This window comes from Stegostoma tigrinum, chromosome 19 (assembly GCF_030684315.1).
Source record: "Stegostoma tigrinum isolate sSteTig4 chromosome 19, sSteTig4.hap1, whole genome shotgun sequence".
NCBI classification, from domain to species: domain Eukaryota; kingdom Metazoa; phylum Chordata; class Chondrichthyes; order Orectolobiformes; family Stegostomatidae; genus Stegostoma; species Stegostoma tigrinum.
The window spans coordinates 18,828,855-18,848,682 of NC_081372.1; the positions used below are offsets into that span (position 1 = coordinate 18,828,855).

At 51.5% G+C, this 19,828-nt stretch overlaps 1 protein-coding gene across 1 annotated transcript in view; it reads right to left on the minus strand.

Moving 5' to 3' along the window:
• Positions 1-13,706, minus strand: part of cables2b (Cdk5 and Abl enzyme substrate 2b) — a 45,609-nt gene extending 31,903 nt beyond the window's left edge. Inside the window, exon 1 of the mRNA XM_048550086.2 lies at positions 13,148-13,706. Within this exon, the coding sequence (XP_048406043.1) occupies positions 13,148-13,704 (557 nt within the window). The 5' untranslated portion in view covers positions 13,705-13,706. The remainder of the gene's footprint in view (positions 1-13,147) is intronic.
• Between the last annotated feature and the right edge of the window lie 6,122 nt (positions 13,707-19,828).

Here is a 19,828-nt window from a genome sequence, read left to right on the forward strand (position 1 = left end):
AGTGGTAGTAGAAGGAAAATATTCTGCCTGGAAATCAGTGGTGAGTGGTGTTCCACAGGGCTCTGTCCTTGGGCCTCTACTGTTTGTAATTTTTATTAATGACTTGGATGAGGGGATCGAAGGGTGGGTCAGCAAGTTTGCAGATGACACGAAGGTTGGAGGTGTCATTGACAGTATAGAGGGCTGTTGTAGGCTGCAGTGGGACATTGACAGGATGCAGAGATGGGCTGAGAGGTGGCAGATGGAGTTCAACCTGGATAAATGCGAGGTGATGCATTTTGGAAGGTCGAATTTGAAAGCTGAGTACAGGATTAAGGATAGGATTCTTGGCAGTGTGGAGGAACAGAGGGATCTTGGTGTGCAGATACATAGATCCCTTAAAATGGCCACCCAAGTGGACAGGGTTGTTAAGAAAGCATATGGTGTTTTGGCTCTCATTAGCAGGGGGATTGAGTTTAAGAGTCGTGAGATCTTGTTGCAGCTCGATCAAACTTTGGTTAGACCACACTTGGAATACTGCGTCCAGTTCTGGTCACCCTATTATAGGAAAGATGTGGATGCTTTGGAGAGGGTTCAGAGGAGGTTTACCAGGATGCTGCCTGGACTGGAGGGCTTATCTTATGAAGAGAGGTTGACGGAGCTCGGACTCTTTTCATTGGAGAAAAGGAGGAGGAGGAGAGGGGACCTAATTGAGGTATACAAGATAATGAGAGGCATAGATAGAGTTGATAGCCAGAGACTATTTCCCAGGGCAGAAATGGCAAGCACGAGGGGTCATAGTTTTAAGCTGGTCGGAGGAAAGTATACAGGGGATGTCAGAAGCGGGTTCTTTACACAGAGAGTTGAGAGGGCATGGAATGCGTTGCCAGCAGCAGTTGTGGAAGCAAGGTCATTGGGGACATTTAAGAGACTGCTGGACATGCATATGGTCACAGAAATTTGAGGGTGCATACATGAGGATCAATGGTTGGCACAACAACGTGGGCTGAAGGGCCTGTTCTGTGCTGTTATGTTCTATGTTCTATGGAAACTGTGGTTCCTCCTGTACTGCATTCAATCAAGTAAATGGCAACACAGAGGCAACTACCTTTCTATCTTTCAAAATTGAATTTTATTAGTTGGAAACGTCAACATGTTTACCTATTGCAAACATTTGGAACCAAACACATTATAATGGTTGAATAACTGCTCCTTAACAGCAACCAACCACAAAAAGGCACTTTTCAAGACATGGAAAATGTTGCCAATATATGCAAAGAAAAGTAAAAATAAATTGAAGTCATGCCTTTTTCCCACTGCTTTACTGGTGAGTACATCATATGCACAGATGCTACTTATAAATAAATTAAATTTAACTCAACAGTTTAAAATGCCAGCTAAATAATTAGGCCAGAAAGGCCAAAGGCATTCTTTCCAAACAAACCCTCAGGGACAGGCCAACATTGCTGCAATTTTTTCCCATGGATGCTTTTTATTTAAAAAAAAAAGGCCATGAGACCAGGTCAGCTCTCGGTGGTGGTAGTTGCTGGTGTCATACATTTACATAAAGCTATATGAAATGTTATTCAGTTCATAATGCTAAAATTTTGCAACCAAAAATTGAACTAATTTGATTCTGAACAGAAACAGCAACATTGCCTGAACAAGGAAATTTCATAACATTTCTATTCAGTGCCTATGTAAAGTATAAATCTAATTCAAAGTCAAACCAGGAATAAAAATAAAATGGATGCTACATAATAACTTTTAGCTGGATACCACTACTAAAATGACCCCAAATACAGTAATCAAAATATAAAGCCAACTCAGAAAAGTCAAATAGGGTTGCCAGCATCCGAGGAGGGCAAAGGCCTCTTTCAGTGTTCAAAAAATTTTTATTTGAGCCCTAGAATACACTGCATATTAATTTTCAGACTGACTTGTTCTATATTTTGTAAAAGAATTCACATTGTGGCAGAAGCTGGTCAAAATCAAGAGCTTTAATTATAAAGAGACTTTACCTACTTTGGAATAGATATGAACATACAGTTGGAGCAAGTTATTCAGTCCCTCGAATAGACTGTAACCTCAAAATCACATTCCCGCATACCCCTAATAACCTGCCATTACCTTGGTCAACAAGAACCTATCTGCTCCTAGTTTATAGAAATATTCATGTGCTCTGTTCTCACCACATTCCGGTGAAGAGAGTTCCAAAGACAATTAAAGACTGTCTCTCATTTATTTTAAACGAATGACCCTGATTTTTAAATAATGCCCCATTCTAGTTTCTCCCATAACAGAAAGCATCTTACCACATCTATCTTGTGAAGATCCCTTAGAATCTTGTACATTTTTCAATTATATTGTACTAAACTCCAGCAAATACAAGCCTAGCCTGTCCAACCCTTCCTCATAAGACAACCACCTAACCATTCCAGGCAATAATCTAATTAACCTTCCCTGAACTGCCTCTTCCTTAAATGAGGTGACCAATAATGTCCAGATGTAGCATCATCAGTACCCTGTACTGCCTTCCTACTTTAGTAATCAAATCCTCATGATAAATGACACCATTCTATTAGCTTTCCTAATTTACTTCTTGAACTTGCATACATGCAGACCCTGGGCTGCGAACAGGTTTTGTTTGAATCTGTTCACAAATTAATTTGTACACAAGTCAGAGTGCATGCAGGACATTATAAAACAGCCGTTCACAAGCACAGGAAATGTTCACCTGTCAGAATCCTTAACATTAAACCTCTGTATAGGCCCGTTTATAAATCAGGGACCCTGGTACTAACATCTTGCAATTTACACACAAAGACTTATCACTGCTAAAACTGAGTAACTCAACTCAATCAGTGAATTGTTGAGAACAAAGTTACAGATAGATAGCCTTCAATGGATCACTTAGAACAAAGTGTCAAATCAGTTGTGGCTCTGTTGGTCTCAGTCAAAATTCAAGTCCCATTCCTGAGCTCAAGGACAAAAATCTAAGCCGAGTAATGAAGGAATTATGTATTATTGACAGTGCCATCTAACAGCAGAGATTAAACGGAGGCCCCACCTGCCTCTGCAGGTGGATGCAAAAGGTTCCCATGACATTAACTGAAGAAGAGTGAAAGTTATCCTTGGGCCCTGGCCAACATTTTTTCCTGAATCAAACTAAGACATTTGATCACTGCTGTTTGCGGATGTATATACAATTTAGTTGCCACATTTCCTACATTCTAATGTTGCCCACACAACCAATGAAGTACTTCTGAAGTGATGTTGTAAGGTTATGAAAGGTACATTATAAATGTAAGTCTTTCTCTCTGTATTTGAAATGCTACCTTGTATTTTGCAATCCAACAAGCCTTAGGCTTACTCTCATCACCCGACCATTCTACAAGATTAGACGATGCTAGATCACTATTGCACATTACATTGCAGTAACAACAGAAAACTGGAACAATTCTGATTCAACACTGTTCTTTAAAATGTCCTGAAGGTTTAAACAAAACAGAATATTATCCGGTACCTGCAGTAAACTTTAAAAAGAACGGTAAATTGAAGAATTTTTATCCCTTTTAAAAATTTCCTCAAACCAAATACGAATGATATATCCTCAATCCAGTGCCAAAAGAGCTTCCATGGGCCGGGAGAAAAGCTAAGAAACAGGCCTAAATTATCACTATCACTTTAATATGGTTTCTTTTGTTCAAACATGGTAAACTAAATTGTTTTTGACTGTCGAGAGTAGTTATCCAACTTTATACAAACTTCATACACTCATGCATGTGTGAAGATTGAGTAATCAAATGTCTGACACAAAAGCGGACTGAAAATGGAAGTGCAAAACAAAACTTCGTTGGAATGTTTTGCCATATGCACTGGTGCAATGTTTCTCTTAAAACATCATTGAATACACATTTTAAATAGTTTGATGTCACAAGAAGGGTAAAATAAGACATGAAACATCTAAGTACATCTGACTAGCCCGAAATCTAGTTTCCAATAATGTTGAGCGTATTGATGTTCTGGCTCTTAACTTGTGATCTCTTTAAACTTTCTAATCGCTACTGTTCTGACAGGTTTGGGGCCAGAATTAACTAGGTATGGCAGAGACAGTAGGAACTGCAGATGCTGGAGAATCTGAGATAACAAGGCGTAGAGCAGGATTAACACTGCAGGCCAAGCAGCATCAGAGGAGCAGGAAGGCTGACATGAAGGGTCTGGGCCCGAAACATCAGCCTTCCTGGTCCTCTGATGCTGCTTGGCCTGCTGTGTTCACCCAGCTCTATACCTTGTTATCTTAGGTATGGTAGAATTTGTTCCGAATGAGTTTACAGGAAACACTATCAACACATCTTTTTCTCAATGAAATACTTAGGCATTTTGAACTAATATTGAGAAAACCTTTAAATATATTGTACAAAGATGGACGGAGGCACGTGTACACGTACAAATCACCACCTCACCTCCACCCATCCCCGCACCCACTGTCCATCGTGCATGTCTCTCCCTCTACTCCCCTGCATTGGCCCCTCTACTGTGCATCTCTCCCTCCATGCCCCTCACATCACCCGTCCTCCGCGTGCCTCTCTCCCTCCATGTCCTTCGCATCCCCCCCAACGTCCCCGCATCCCTATCTCCTCTGTGCCCCTCTCACTCCCTCCATTGTAACACCCCTTCCCTGCAACGCTCTTCTCGTCACTGTAACCCTGCTGTCTCTCATACCCAACACCTCTCTCGTTCGCCCCCATCCCCACCGTCTGTATCTCTCTCAACACCTCTCTCGTTCGTCCCCCCCCACCGTCTGTATCTCTCTCAACACCTCTCTCGTTCGTTTCCCCCCACCACCCCACCGTCTGTATCTCTCTCAACACCTCTCGTACCCCCACCACCGTCTGTATCTCTCTCAACACCTCTCTCGTCCCCACCCCACCGTCTGTATCTCTCTCAACACCTCTCTCATTCGTCTCCCCCCCCACCCCACCGTCTGTATCTCTCTCAACACCTCTCTCGTTCGTCTCCTCCCCCCCCACCCCACCGTCTGTATCTCTCTCAACACCTCTCTCCTCCCCCCCCACCCCACCGTCTGTATCTCTCTCAACACCTCTCTCCTCCCCCCCCAACCCACCGTCTGTATCTCTCTCAACACCTCTCTCGTACCACCCCCCCCACCGTCTGTATCTCTCTCAACACCTCTCTCGTCCCCCTCCCACCGTCTGTATCTCTCTCAACACCTCTCTCGTCCCCCTCCCACCGTCTGTATCTCTCTCAACACCTCTCTCGTCCCCCTCCCACCGTCTGTATCTCTCTCAACACCTCTCTCGTCCCCACCCCACCGTCTGTATCTCTCTCAACACCTCTCTCGTCCCCACCCCACCGTCTGTATCTCTCTCAACACCTCTCTCGTTCGTCTCCCCACCCCACCACCCCACCGTCTGTATCTCTCTCAACACCTCTCTCGTTCGTCTCCCCCCCCAACCCCACCGTCTGTATCTCTCTCAACACCTCTCTCGTTCGTTTCCCCCCCCCACCCCACCGTCTGTATCTCTCTCAACACCTCTCTCCTCCCCCCCCACCCCACCGTCTGTATCTCTCTCAACACCTCTCTCCTCCCCCCCCCACCCCACCGTCTGTATCTCTCTCAACACCTCTCTCCTCCCCCCCCCACCCCACCGTCTGTATCTCTCTCAACACCTCTCTCCTCCCCCCCCACCCCACCGTCTGTATCTCTCTCAACACCTCTCTCCTCCCCCCCCCACCCCACCGTCTGTATCTCTCTCAACACCTCTCTCCTCCCCCCCCCACCCCACCGTCTGTATCTCTCTCAACACCTCTCTCCTCCCCCCCCCACCCCACCGTCTGTATCTCTCTCAACACCTCTCTCCTCCCCCCCCCACCCCACCGTCTGTATCTCTCTCAACACCTCTCTCCTCCCCCCCCACCCCACCGTCTGTATCTCTCTCAACACCTCTCTCCTCCCCCCCCCACCCCACCGTCTGTATCTCTCGCAACACCTCTCTCCTCCCCCGTCCTCCCACCGTCTGTATCTCTCTCAACACCTCTCTCCTCCCCCCCCCACCGTCTGTATCTCTCTCAACACCTCTCTCGTCCCCCTCCCACAGTCTGTATCTCTCTCAACACCTCTCTCGTCCCCCTCCCACAGTCTGTATCTCTGTCAACACCTCTCTCGTCCCCCTCCCACCGTCTGTATCTCTCTCAACACCTCTCTCGTCCCCCTCCCACCGTCTGTATCTCTCTCAACACCTCTCTCGTCCCCACCCCACCGTCTGTATCTCTCTCAACACCTCTCTCGTCCCCACCCCACCGTCTGTATCTCTCTCAACACCTCTCTCGTCCCCACCCCACCGTCTGTATCTCTCTCAACACCTCTCTCGTTCGTCTCCCCACCCCACCACCCCACCGTCTGTATCTCTCTCAACACCTCTCTCGTTCGTCTCCCCCCCCAACCCCACCGTCTGTATCTCTCTCAACACCTCTCTCGTTCGTTTCCCCCCCCCCACCCCACCGTCTGTATCTCTCTCAACACCTCTCTCGTACCCCCCCCTCCCACCGTCTGTATCTCTCTCAACACCTCTCTCGTCCCCACCCCACCGTCTGTATCTCTCTCAACACCTCTCTCCTCCCCCCCCACCCCACCGTCTGTATCTCTCTCAACACCTTTCGTCCCCCTCCCACCGTCTGTATCTCTCTCAACACCTCTCTCGTCCCCCTCCCACCGTCTGTATCTCTCTAAACACCTCTCTCGTCCCCACCCCACCCCACCCCACCGTCTGTATCTCTCTAAACACCTCTCTCGTCCCCACCCCACCCCACCGTCTGTATCTCTCTCAACACCTCTCTCGTCCCCACCCCACCGTCTGTATCTCTCTCAACACCTCTCTCGTCCCCACCCCACCGTCTGTATCTCTCTCAACACCTCTCTCGTTCGTCTCCCCCCCCCACCCCACCGTCTGTATCTCTTTCAACACCTCTCTTCTCCTCCCCCCCCCCACTGTCTGTATCTCTCTCAACACCTCTCTCCTCCCCCCCCCACCCCACCGTCTGTATCTCTCTCAACACCTCTCTCCTCCCCCCCCCACCCCACCGTCTGTATCTCTCTCAACACCTCTCTCCTCCCCCGTCCTCCCACCGTCTGTATCTCTCTCAACACCTCTCTCCTCCCCCCCCCCCACCGTCTGTATCTCTCTCAACACCTCTCTCGTCCCCCTCCCACAGTCTGTATCTCTGTCAACACCTCTCTCGTCCCCCTCCCACCGTCTGTATCTCTCTCAACACCGCTCTCGTCCCCCTCCCACCGTCTGTATCTCTCCAAACACCTCTCTCGTCCCCCTCCCACAGTATCTCTGTCAACACCTCTCTCGTCCCCCTCCCACAGTCTGTATCTGTCAACACCTCTCTCGTCCCCCTCCCACCGTCTGTATCTCTCTCAACACCGCTCTCGTCCCCACCCCACCGTCTGTATCTCTCTCAACACCTCTCTCGTCCCCCTCCCACCGTCTGTATCTCTCTCAACACCTCTCTCCTCCCCCCCCTCCCACCGTCTGTATCTCTCTCAACACCTCTCTCCTCAGCCCCCCACCCCACCGTCTGTATCTCTCTCAACACCTCTCTCGTCCCCCTCCCACCGTCTGTATCTCTCTCAACACCTCTCTCGTTCGTCACCCCCCCCCCCACCCCACCGTCTGTATCTCTCTCAACACGTCTCTCGTTCACCCCCCTACCGTCTGTATCTCTCTCAACACCTCTCTCGTCCCCCTCCCACCGTCTGTATCTCTCTCAACACCTCTCTCGTCCCCCTCCCACCGTCTGTATCTCTCTCAACACCTCTCTCGTCCCCACCCCGCCGTCTGTATCTCTCTCAACACCTCTCTCGTCCCCACCCCGCCGTCTGTATCTCTCTCAACACCTCTCTCGTCCCCACCCCACCGTCTGTATCTCTCTCAACACCTCTCTCGTCCCCACCCCACCGTCTGTATCTCTCTCAACACCTCTCTCGTTCGTCTCCCCCCCCACCCCACCGTCTGTATCTCTCTCAACACCTCTCTCCTCCCCCCCCACCCCACCGTCTGTATCTCTCTCAACACCTCTCTCCTCCCCCGTCCTCCCACCGTCTGTATCTCTCTCAACACCGCTCTCGTCCCCACCCCACCGTCTGTATCTCTCTCAACACCTCTCTCGTCCCCCTCCCACCGTCTGTATCTCTCTCAACACCTCTCTCCTCCCCCCCCTCCCACCGTCTGTATCTCTCTCAACACCTCTCTCCTCCCCCCCCTCCCACCGTCTGTATCTCTCTCAACACCTCTCTCCTCCCCCCCCTCCCACCGTCTGTATCTCTCTCAACACCTCTCTCCTCCCCCCCCTCCCACCGTCTGTATCTCTCTCAACACCTCTCTCCTCCCCCCCCTCCCACCGTCTGTATCTCTCTCAACACCTCTCTCGTCCCCCCCCTAACGTCTGTATCTCTCTCTCAACACCTCTCTCGTCCCCCCCCTACCGTCTGTATCTCTCTCAACACCTCTCTCGTCCCCCCCCGACCGTCTGTATCTCTCTCAACACCTCTCTCGTCCCCCGCCCACCGTCTGTATCTCTCTCTGAACACCTCTCTCGTTCGTCCCCCCCCACCGTCTGTATCTCTCTCAACACCTCTCTCGTTCGTCGCCCCCCCCAAGCCCACCGTCTGTATCTCTCTCAACACCTCTCTCGTCCCCCCCCCCACCGTCTGTATCTCTCTCAACACCTCTCTCGTCCCCCGCCCACCGTCTGTATCTCTCTCTGAACACCTCTCTCGTTCGTCCCCCCCCCCCATCTGTATCTCTCTCAACACCTCTCTCGTTCGTCCCCCCCGCCACCGTCTGTATCTCTCTCAACACCTCTCTCGTTCGTCCCCCCCGCCACCGTCTGTATCTCTCTCAACACCTCTCTCGTTCGTCCCGTTCCCCCCCCCCACCCTCTGTATCTCTCTCTCGTTCGTCCCCCCCCCCCCACCACCGTCTGTATCTCTCTCTCAACACCTCTCTCATTCGTCCCGTCCCCCCCCACAGTCTGTATCTCTCTCTCTCAACACCTCTCTCGTTCGTCCCGTTTCCCCTCCCGCCCACCGTCTGTATCTCTCTCTCTCTCAACACCTCTCTCGTTCGTCCCGTTTCCCGCCCCCCCACCGTCTGTATCTCTCTCTCGTTCGTCCCGTTCTCCGCCCCCCCACCGTCTGTATCTCTCTCTCGTTCGTCCCGTTCTCCTCCCCCCCACCGTCTGTATCTCTCTCTCAACACCTCTCTCTTTCGTCCCGTCTCTCCCCCCCATCTGTATCTCTCTCTCAACACCTCTCTCTTTCGTCCCGTCTCTCCCCCCCGTCTGTATCTCTCTCTCTCAACACCTCTCTCTTTCGTCCCGTCTCTCCCCCCCGTCTGTATCTCTCTCTCTCAACACCTCTCTCTTTCGTCCCGTCTCTCCCCCCCCGTCTGTATCTCTCTCTCAACACCTCTCTCTTTCGTCCCGTCTCTCCCCCACCGTCTGTATCTCTCTCTCAACACCTCTCTCTTTCGTCCCGTCTCTCCCCCACCGTCTGTATCTCTCTCTCAACACCTCTCTCTTTCGTCCCGTCTCTCCCCCCACCGTCTGTATCTCTTTCTCAACACCTCTCTCGTTCGTCCCGTTCCCCCCCCCACCGTCTGTATCTCTCTCTCGTTCGTCCCGTTCTCCCCCCCACCACCGTCTGTATCTCTCTCGTTCGTCCCGTTCTCCCCCCCCCCACCGTCTGTATCTCTCTCGTTCGTCCCGTTCTCCCCCCCCCCACCGTCTGTATCTCTCTCGTTCGTCCCGTTCTCTCCCCCCCCCCACCGTCTGTATCTCTCTCGTTCGTCCCGTTCTACCCCCCCCCACCGTCTGTATCTCTCTCTCAACACCTCTCTCGTTCGTCCCGTCTCTCCCCCCCCGTCTGTATCTCTCTCTCAACACCTCTCTCGTTCGTCCCGTCTCTCCCCCCCCCCGTCTGTATCTCTCTCTCAACACCTCTCTCGTTCGTCCCGTCTCTCCCCCCCCGTCTGTATCTCTCTCTCAACACCTCTCTCGTTCGTCCCGTCTCTCCCCCCCGTCTGTATCTCTCTCTCAACACCTCTCTCTTTCGTCCCGTCTCTCCCCCCCCGTCTGTATCTCTTTCTCAACACCTCTCTCTTTCGTCCCGTCTCTCCCCCCCCGTCTGTATCTCTTTCTCAACACCTCTCTCGTTCGTCCCGTTCCCCCCCCCCACCGTCTGTATCTCTCTCTCTCGTTCGTCCCGTTTTCCCCCCCACCACCGTCTGTATCTCTCTCGTTCGTCCCGTTCTCCCCCCCCGTCTGTATCTCTCTCGTTCGTCCCGTTCTCCCCCCCGTCTGTATCTCTCTCGTTCGTCCCGTTGTCCCCCCCCCCACCGTCTGTATCTCTCTCGTTCGTCCCGTTGTCCCCCCCCCCACCGTCTGTATCTCTCTCGTTCGTCCCGTTCTCTCCCCCCCCCCCACCGTCTGTATCTCTCTCGTTCGTCCCGTTCTCTCCCCCCCCCCAACCGTCTGTATCTCTCTCGTTCGTCCCGTTCTCTCCCCCCCCCACCGTCTGTATCTCTCTCGTTCGTCCCGTTCTCTCCCCCCCCCACCGTCTGTATCTCTCTCGTTCGTCCCGTTCTCTCCCCCCCCCACCGTCTGTATCTCTCTCGTTCGTCCCGTTCTCCCCCCCCCACCGTCTGTATCTCTCTCTCAACACCTCTCTCCTTCGTCCCGTCTCTCCCCCCCCGTCTGTATCTCTTTCTCAACACCTCTCTCGTTCGTCCCGTTCCCCCCCCCCAGTCTGTATCTCTCTCTCGTTCGTCCCGTTCTCCCCCCCCCCACCGTCTGTATCTCTCTCTCGTTCGTCCCGTTCTCCCCCCCCACCGTCTGTATCTCTCTCTCAACACCTCTCTCGTTCGTCCCGTTCTCCCCCCCCCCCCCCACCGTCTGTATCTCTCTCACAACACCTCTCTCGTTCGTCCCGTGTCTCTCCCCCCCGTCTGTATCTCTTTCTCAACACCTCTCTCGTTCGTCCCGTTCCCCCCCCCCCAGTCTGTATCTCTCTCTCGTTCGTCCCGTTCTCCCCCCCCCACCGTCTGTATCTCTCTCTCGTTCGTCCCGTTCTCCCCCCCCCACCGTCTGTATCTCTCTCTCGTTCGTCCCGTTCTCCCCCCCCCCACCGTCTGTATCTCTCTCTCGTTCGTCCCGTTCTCCCCCCCCCACCGTCTGTATCTCTCTCTCGTTCGTCCCGTTCTCCCCCCCCCACCGTCTGTATCTCTCTCTCAACACCTCTCTCGTTCGTCCCGTCTCTCCCCCCCCGTCTGTATCTCTTTCTCAACACCTCTCTCGTTCGTCCCGTGTCTCTCCCCCCCGTCTGTATCTCTTTCTCAACACCTCTCTCGTTCGTCCCGTTCCCCCCCCCCCAGTCTGTATCTCTCTCTCGTTCGTCCCGTTCTCCCCCCCCCCACCGTCTGTATCTCTCTCTCGTTCGTCCCGTTCTCCCCCCCCACCGTCTGTATCTCTCTCTCAACACCTCTCTCGTTCGTCCCGTTCTCCCCCCCCCCCCCACCGTCTGTATCTCTCTCACAACACCTCTCTCGTTCGTCCCGTGTCTCTCCCCCCCGTCTGTATCTCTTTCTCAACACCTCTCTCGTTCGTCCCGTTCCCCCCCCCCCAGTCTGTATCTCTCTCTCGTTCGTCCCGTTCTCCCCCCCCCACCGTCTGTATCTCTCTCTCGTTCGTCCCGTTCTCCCCCCCCCACCGTCTGTATCTCTCTCTCGTTCGTCCCGTTCTCCCCCCCCCACAGTCTGTATCTCTCTCTCGTTCGTCCCGTTCCCCCCCCCCAGTCTGTATCTCTCTCTCGTTCGTCCCGTTCTCCCCCCCCCACCGTCTGTATCTCTCTCTCGTTCGTCCCGTTCTCCCCCCCCCACCGTCTGTATCTCTCTCTCGTTCGTCCCGTTCTCCCCCCCCACCGTCTGTATCTCTCTCTCGTTCGTCCCGTTCTCCCCCCCCCACCGTCTGTATCTCTCTCTCAACACCTCTCTCGTTCGTCCCGTCTCTCCCCCCCCCCGTCTGTATCTCTCTCTCAACACCTCTCTCGTCCGTCCCGTCCCCCCCCCCGCCGTCTGTATCTCTCTCTCAACACCTCTCTCGTCCGTCCCGTCCCCCCCCCGCCGTCTGTATCTCTCTCTCAACACCTCTCTCGTCCGTCCCGTCCCCCCCCCGCCGTCTGTATCTCTCTCTCAACACCTCTCTCGTCCGTCCCGTCCCCCCCCCCGCCGTCTGTATCTCTCTCTCAACACCTCTCTCGTCCCCCCGTCCCCCCCCCCGCCGTCTGTATCTCTCTCTCAACACCTCTCTCGTCCCCCCCCCCCCCCCCCGCCGTCTGTATCTCTCTCTCAACACCTCTCTCGTCCCCCCCGTCCCCCCCCCGCCGTCTGTATCTCTCTCTCAACACCTCTCTCGTCCCCCCCCGTCCCCCCCCCCGCCGTCTGTATCTCTCTCTCAACACCTCTCTCGTCCCCCCCGTCCCCCCCCCCGCCGTCTGTATCTCTCTCTCAACACCTCTCTCGTCCCCCCCGTCCCCCCCCCCGCCGTCTGTATCTCTCTCTCAACACCTCTCTCGTCCCCCCCGTCCCCCCCCCCGCCGTCTGTATCTCTCTCTCAACACCTCTCTCGTCCCCCCCGTCCCCCCCCCCGCCGTCTGTATCTCTCTCTCAACACCTCTCTCGTCCCCCCCGTCCCCCCCCCCGCCGTCTGTATCTCTCTCTCAACACCTCTCTCGTCCCCCCCGTCCCCCCCCCCGCCGTCTGTATCTCTCTCTCAACACCTCTCTCGTCCCCCCCGTCCCCCCCCCCGCCGTCTGTATCTCTCTCTCAACACCTCTCTCGTCCGTCCCGTCCCCCCCCCGCCGTCTGTATCTCTCTCTCAACACCTCTCTCGTCCGTCCCGTCCCCCCCCCGCCGTCTGTATCTCTCTCTCAACACCTCTCTCGTCCCCCCCGTCCCCCCCCCCCCCCGCCGTCTGTATCTCTCTCTCAACACCTCTCTCGTCCCCCCCCCACCCCCCGACCCCCGCCACCGTCTGGGTATCTCCCTCTAACCCCCAACTCCAGGCCCTATGGGCAACCCACCTCTGCTTCTGGAAGTCAAGTCCAAGGAGAGTGGCCGTTTGTGTGGGCACTAGGCCAGTCTTTGGCAGAGGTGTTCCCGGGCCTGAAGCCCCTTGCTGGACACAGGGGGCAGCAACTACTTCGCAGTGAGTGTCAGCTCCCGGTCCGGCGGCCGGCTCCCTTGGCAACGCGATGGCGGGCCGTACGTAGACGGTGCCGACCGGAGGCCCGAGCCGGGGAGTCTGGGTGATGACCGCGGCGCTCGGTACCCCTGAGATACAGCTGATACAGCCGAGACCGAGCGGCCCGCTCCTGGTACTGGCTGTGACCGTAGCTGCCACCGACATCGCCGCGGGCCTCTCCTGGTCCGGCTCCACCTCCGGCCGGTACGCATTGCTAACCTCCACCGGCCGGCGGCCGTCCAACGAGATGTTACTGAGGAAGCTGAGGGCGGCCTGCCTCCGCCGAGAGTCGGTACGTTTCCTCGGGGCCTGAGCCAGTTGCTGTTCCTTGGTGCTGGTGACATTATGTTTCACATTCGAGAAGCGAAACGAACTGCCCCACGTCGCGGCCGCCATTATCCAGAATACAGAGCTGAACGCCTAGGGGCGGGGCCGGGATGAGGGGGCGTAGCTTGTGCGTGGGCAACGTGAGAGGGGTGGGGCCTGCGTATTGGACGGTTGTGCCCGTGATCGAACTTGTGGGGCTCCCGGCGAGTGGGCGTGGCACGTGAACTAGGGGTGGGGTTTGTGTGCAAGGGACGCGTCAAGTGCCCGAGGGTTTGAAGTTGTTCAGAACATCCGTAGCTCGGGTCGTGGAGGAGGTTGCAGACTTGCTCGCGGAGCCGGTGGGTTTGATTGCAGACCCTCCGGTGAAGCCAGAGAACCTGGCACAATGGGGTGGGCTCTGTGTCTCCGGGGTGAGACTAACCTGCCAGGGGGAGTGGGGAACGAGGCCTGGAGGTGGGGCTTGTGTGATGGGGTCACTGGAGGTGGTTTCGGGTGAATGTGGGTCAAGGCCATGTCGGCGAGGCTTGTGTGCCGCACCTGGGCGTCTGGTTTGGGGGTGCGACCTGTGGCCTGGGATTGGGGCCTGAGTCATAGGGTGAATGTGGAGTGTTAAGGTTTGTGGACTGGGATCTTGGGTCAGTGGCCTGGGGAGAGATTTGTGGTCCAGTGGTGGCGCTTACCTACTGGGGTGATTGCCCTTGGGGGCTGGAGAATGGGCTTCGTTTCTGATGGCAGGTCCTAGGCTATTCGGGCGGGACCTGATCATAGGGAAATAAACTAAAGGGGATGCTGGAAATCTGAAATAAAAGGTCATTCAGCCCAACTTGTCCAAGCCGACCAGGTTCCTCAGCTGAGCTAGTTTGCCTGTGTTTGCCCCATCTCCCTCTAAACCATGAGGAGATACTATGAACTGCTGATGCTGGAGCCTGAGATAAAGTGTGGAGCTGGAGGAACACAGCAGGCCAGGCAGCATCAGAGGAACAGGAAAGCTGACATTTCAGGTCTGGATGCTCCTTCCTCACTGGCCAACCCCCATCCAAACTTCCTACCTACACTCACCTTTACTAGCTTCATCTGTGCCTCCTTGACCTGTCTGTCTTCTCTCCCACCTATCTGCTCCACTATCCGTCTTCTGTCACCCCCCCCATCTCTATTTATTTCAGAGACACTCCCCCCATTTCTGAAGAAGGGGCCAGACCCGAAACGTCAGCTTTCCTGCTCCTCTGATGTTGTCTGGCCTGCTGTGTTCCTCCAGTTCCTCCAGCTCTACAACTGGTTATCCCTCTAAACCATTCCTGTCCATGTACTTTTAAATCTTTCCCCTCTCACTTTAAACCTATGCCCTCTAGTTTTGCTGCAGTAACTCTGCAGCATCTGTTGACAGAGAAACAGAGTTAACACTTTAATTCCTGGGCTTGCTCTGACCATGGCAGAAACTAGTGTCCGGTATTTGTGCTTGACTTTTGTGATACATATAATCCTTACAATGTGGAAACAGGCCATTCGGCCAATACGGAACCTCTAAAAAGCATCCCACCCAGACCCATCCCTGTAACCCTGCATTTCCCATGGCTAACCCACCTATGGGGCAATGTAGCATAGCCAGTCCACCTAACCTGTGCATCTTTGGACTGTAGCAGGAAACCGGAGCACCCAGAGGAAACCCACGCAAACACAGGCAGAATGTGCGAACTCCACACAGACGGTCGCTCAAAGGCGGAGTGGGACACAGGTCCCTGGTACTGTGAGGTGGCAGTGCTAATCACTGAGCAACCATGCTGCCATGCTGTTTGCAGAAATCGTGTTGCCATGCCAGTCACCATAGGGTGTGGCTCAGTTGTTAGGGATAGTTCTGAACTACAGGTGTTATCTGCAGGGATATTGTGCCACAAAAGGACTCAAGATTTGCTGTCATCTGAGGGCTTGTATGCCCTTGTCTGGAGAGGGGTGAGCTGCAGGAGGGTGGTGTGGTTTGGAATTAGATTGTATTGGCAGTGAGGGGTGTTGAATGGTTGTGCCTGGGTTTTGAGCTGTGATAGATGGGACAGGTGTAGTGAGTGGTTGGGGCCTGGGGTTGAGCTGGTGTGGATGGGGGAGGTGTGGTAAATGGTTGGATACTGGTGTCGGGCTGTGATAGATGATGGAGGTGTGGTGAATGGTTGGGTACAGGATTTGGGCTGTAATGGATTAGGGAGTGTGGTGAGTGGCTGCGGCCTGGTGTTGAGCACTGGTGGATGGGGGAGGTGTGGCAAACGGTTGAGGCTTGGTGATGAGCTGTGGATGGATGGGGGAGATGAGGTGAGAGGTTTGGGCCTGAGGTTGGCTGTAACAATTGTCATAGGCCACTTTCAGACCCTGCTCATGTCAGCTGGACATTTGGTGGATAGTTCTCCGGTACGGCTATTTTTCTCATAACTTCACTGCCCTATCCCCCAATGTCGTCAGAGTGTTGGGAATACAATGACAAGTTGCTGTTTCCCGGTTATACTGATGATGAATACAGACTCCTTCCACTATTGTTACAACTGCAAAATTTACATCATTAGGTTTTTGTGCCTGTTCTATGCTTGCAGTAAATAGATGTGAATCTAATACTTTTATACTGACGCACAACAAGAAATTGCATTAATATGGCCCCTTTAACAAATGTTCTGCTTTACTAAACCATTGTCAAATGACATTTGCCTGTCAGCAACATAGGGAGATGTTGTGTGTCCAAATTCTTAGGCAAAATGATAGGCTTAAGGAGTCTGTTAAACCGAGAGAGAGGTGGAGAGATTTAGAAAGGGGATCGCACATTTTAGGTCCTAGGCCAAGACTCCCAAAGTTGTGGTCAGGAGGGCAAGTAGGGTTGTGTGCTCTGAGGCAACAGTGGCTGCCATGGAGTTTCAGTCATAACAGATCTGTGCTCTGTCTCTCTCTGTCTCTCTCGCTCTCTCTCGCGCTCTATCTCTCTCTCTCCCCCTCTCCCTCCATGCTCCCAGGTCTCACTAGGGGAGGTCACAATAATTTGCAAGCCTCACAATGCGGTCACAATGGGAAAATATTTGGGAAGCATTGGTCCAGGCAGCTTAAGACAATGATGAGAATCACTAATGCCAAAGGGAAGCAGATTGTAGGAATGTAGAAATTTTGGTTGGTGATAGGCACAGAGGAGATTACAGAGATAGGGAGAGGAGCTTCACTAGTTCATGGCTGAAAACAAAATAGACAAATATAATGGCATTTGGAGTTTAATTTAGATAAATGTGAGGTGTTGCATTTTGGTAATACAAACCAGGGAGGAACTTACACAGTTAATGTTAAAGCCTTGGGTAATGTTCTTGAAAAACAGAGAAATCGGGGGGTGCAGGTACATAGTTCCTTGAAAATGGTGTCACAGTGTGCTGAAGGTGTTTAGCATGCTTGCTTTCATTGGTCAGAATGTTGAATACAGGAGTTGGGACGCCATATTATGGCTGTACAAGACATCGCTAAGCCTCATTTGGAGTACCACATACAGTTCTGGTCACCCTGCAATAGGAAGAATTTTATTGACAAGGTTGTTATGGAGACTGAATGGTTTGAGTTATAGGGAGACAATGGATACATTGGTGCTGTCTTCCCTATAGTGTTGTAGGCTTGTAGATCTTGTAGAAGGTCAAAAAATCGTGACAGGCATAGATAAGGTGAATAGCCAAGATCTTTTCCCCTGGATAGGGAGTCCAAAACTAGACGGGATAGGTTTAAAGTGAGAACTGGAAGATTTAAAAGGTACCCGACGGGCAACTTTTTTGCACAAAGGGTAGCGTGTTTATGGAATGAGCTGCCAGAGGGAAGTGGTTAAGATGGGTAAAATTACAACTTTTGAACAGGTACATGAAAAGGAAAAGTTTAAAGAGAAATGAGCCAAATGAAGACAAATGGGACTAGTTCAGTTTTGGCAAACTGGCCAGCATGGATGAGTTAGACCCAAAGATGAGTTTCCATGCTTTATGATTCTATGACTCAATCTTGAAATATAGGTAGAAAATCTCCTTCCAACATCTGAAATTACTTTTTAACCTTCAAAATATTCGAGCAAAGATTAACATTATGATCCATATTACTAATTCCAAACTGTTGTTTTCTGTAAGTGATCCACGTACTCCCAGTAATTTGCTCATCACCGTATATGCTTGGCCTAATACATTTTTGTTCTTGTTATTAGCAAGATGCTTACACAAAAACCTTTCATGGGATTTAATCAAATGTCATCAACTGATTTTGATACTCACTACTTCATGGGAAAAATGCTTTTCTTTTAATTGCAATTGAGCTGTGAGCTTTTCATGTTTGCTTCTTTTTTGTTAAGACTTTTCCTGGTGATGCATTGGTTAACATCTTCATCTTTTTAGTATGCTGTATTAATGCAGCCATTTACTTCCTTACATAAGTATTTACATTATTAACCCACAGGGGAAAAAAATGAAACCTTGAAGGAATTTAAATTGGGTTATAATGCCAGCCTGACATACTTGAAGACATTTTATATGTGGGCTTTTGAATCCTTGACAGTGTCCACTTTGGTTAACTGTAATCAATATCACATCTTTTAACATATTAATATGAGGCCTTTTTATTCTTATTTTCTTGGGACATGAGCTTTGCTGACAGGGTCAGCATTTGTTGTTAATCCCTAATTGCCCTGGAACTGAACAGTTTACTATGCCTTTAGAGGGCAGTTAAGAGTCATCCCACCATGTGGGTCTGGAATCATATTTACAGCAGACCAGATAAGGAAGGCAGATTCCCTTCTCTAAAAGACATTAGTGGACCAGAATTTTGTTTTAGAATGTTCAATGAGAGTACTGGTGTTGTGATGTTAGTTGTGTGATTCATGAGTTATAGAGATGTACTGCACGGTAACGGACCTTTTGGTCCAACTTGTCCATGCTGACTGGATATCCTAATTAATCTAGTCCCATTTTCCAGCATTTGGCCTATATCCCTCTGAACTCTTCCTCTTCATGTACCCATCTTTTAAATGTAATTTTACCAGCCTTCATCACTTCCTCCAGCAACTCATTCCAGAAACAAAACCAGAAATTGCTGTAATAAACACTCGAAAAGCAGCACCTGTAGAGAGAAAGTAGAGTTAATATTTTAGTTCCAGTGCTCCCTCTTCAGAACTGGTTATAGTTAGGAAAATATTTGGTATATTTGTGAAAGAAAGGGTTGGGGGGGGGTGTTGGGCGAAGGAGTAAACGATACACTAGTTGGAGATGAAGCTCAGAGAGAGAGATAGAAGAACAGTTGGGCAGATTGAGGAACGGGTAAAGTTTAGTCCGAGAGAATGCAGTTTGAATTAGTGACAAAATTTTTTCCTGTGTGCTTGACGGGTTAAATGGTTAATTTGTATTCCTGTAGTCATGGTGATTTCTTTTAACACAACATAGATAGAGAGGTAGTTTTCAGAACTAAACTAAATTTTTACTATAGTTTTTTGTGTATATTTGGGAGCATTTACAACCAGGCAAGGAAATAATTATTCATCATAACTTCTGTTAGAAAATTCTGGACTTGCTTGAAAATCTAGGTTTTCTTTGCTGTTTCAGTTTGGGTAGAAGTCCTTAGATGAAAATGGATGTTTAAAGCAGTGCACCTAAGAAGGGGAAAAGACAGAAAATAGACTATCTTAGAGGAAGGGTTTTAGTTATAGTCCCAGACCAGAAGTGTTTGGATAGAATCGGAAAGAGCTTAGTGTGTGAGGAGAGGTTAAAGTGACAGCCCTTGACATCAAGGCTGCATTCAACCAGGTCTGGCATCAAGGGGCCGTAGCAAACCTGGAATCAATGGGTATCTGGGGTAAATTGACACATAAGAAAATGATTTTGGTTGTTGGAGGTCAATCATCTCAGCTCCAGGATATCTCTGCAGGAGAACTTCAGGGTAGTATTTTCACCACAACCATCTTCATCTGCTTCATCAATGACCTTCCCTCCATCATAAGGTCAGAAATGGGACTGTTTGCCAATAATTGCACAATACTCAGTATCATTTGTGACACCTCAGGTACTGAAACAGTCCATGCTCAAATGCAACAAGATCTGGACAATATCCACTTGGACTGACAAGTGACAAGTGACACTTGTGCCACACAAATGCCAAGCCATGACCAATAAGAGACAATCCAACCACCATCCCTTGACATTCAACGGTGTTATCCTTACTG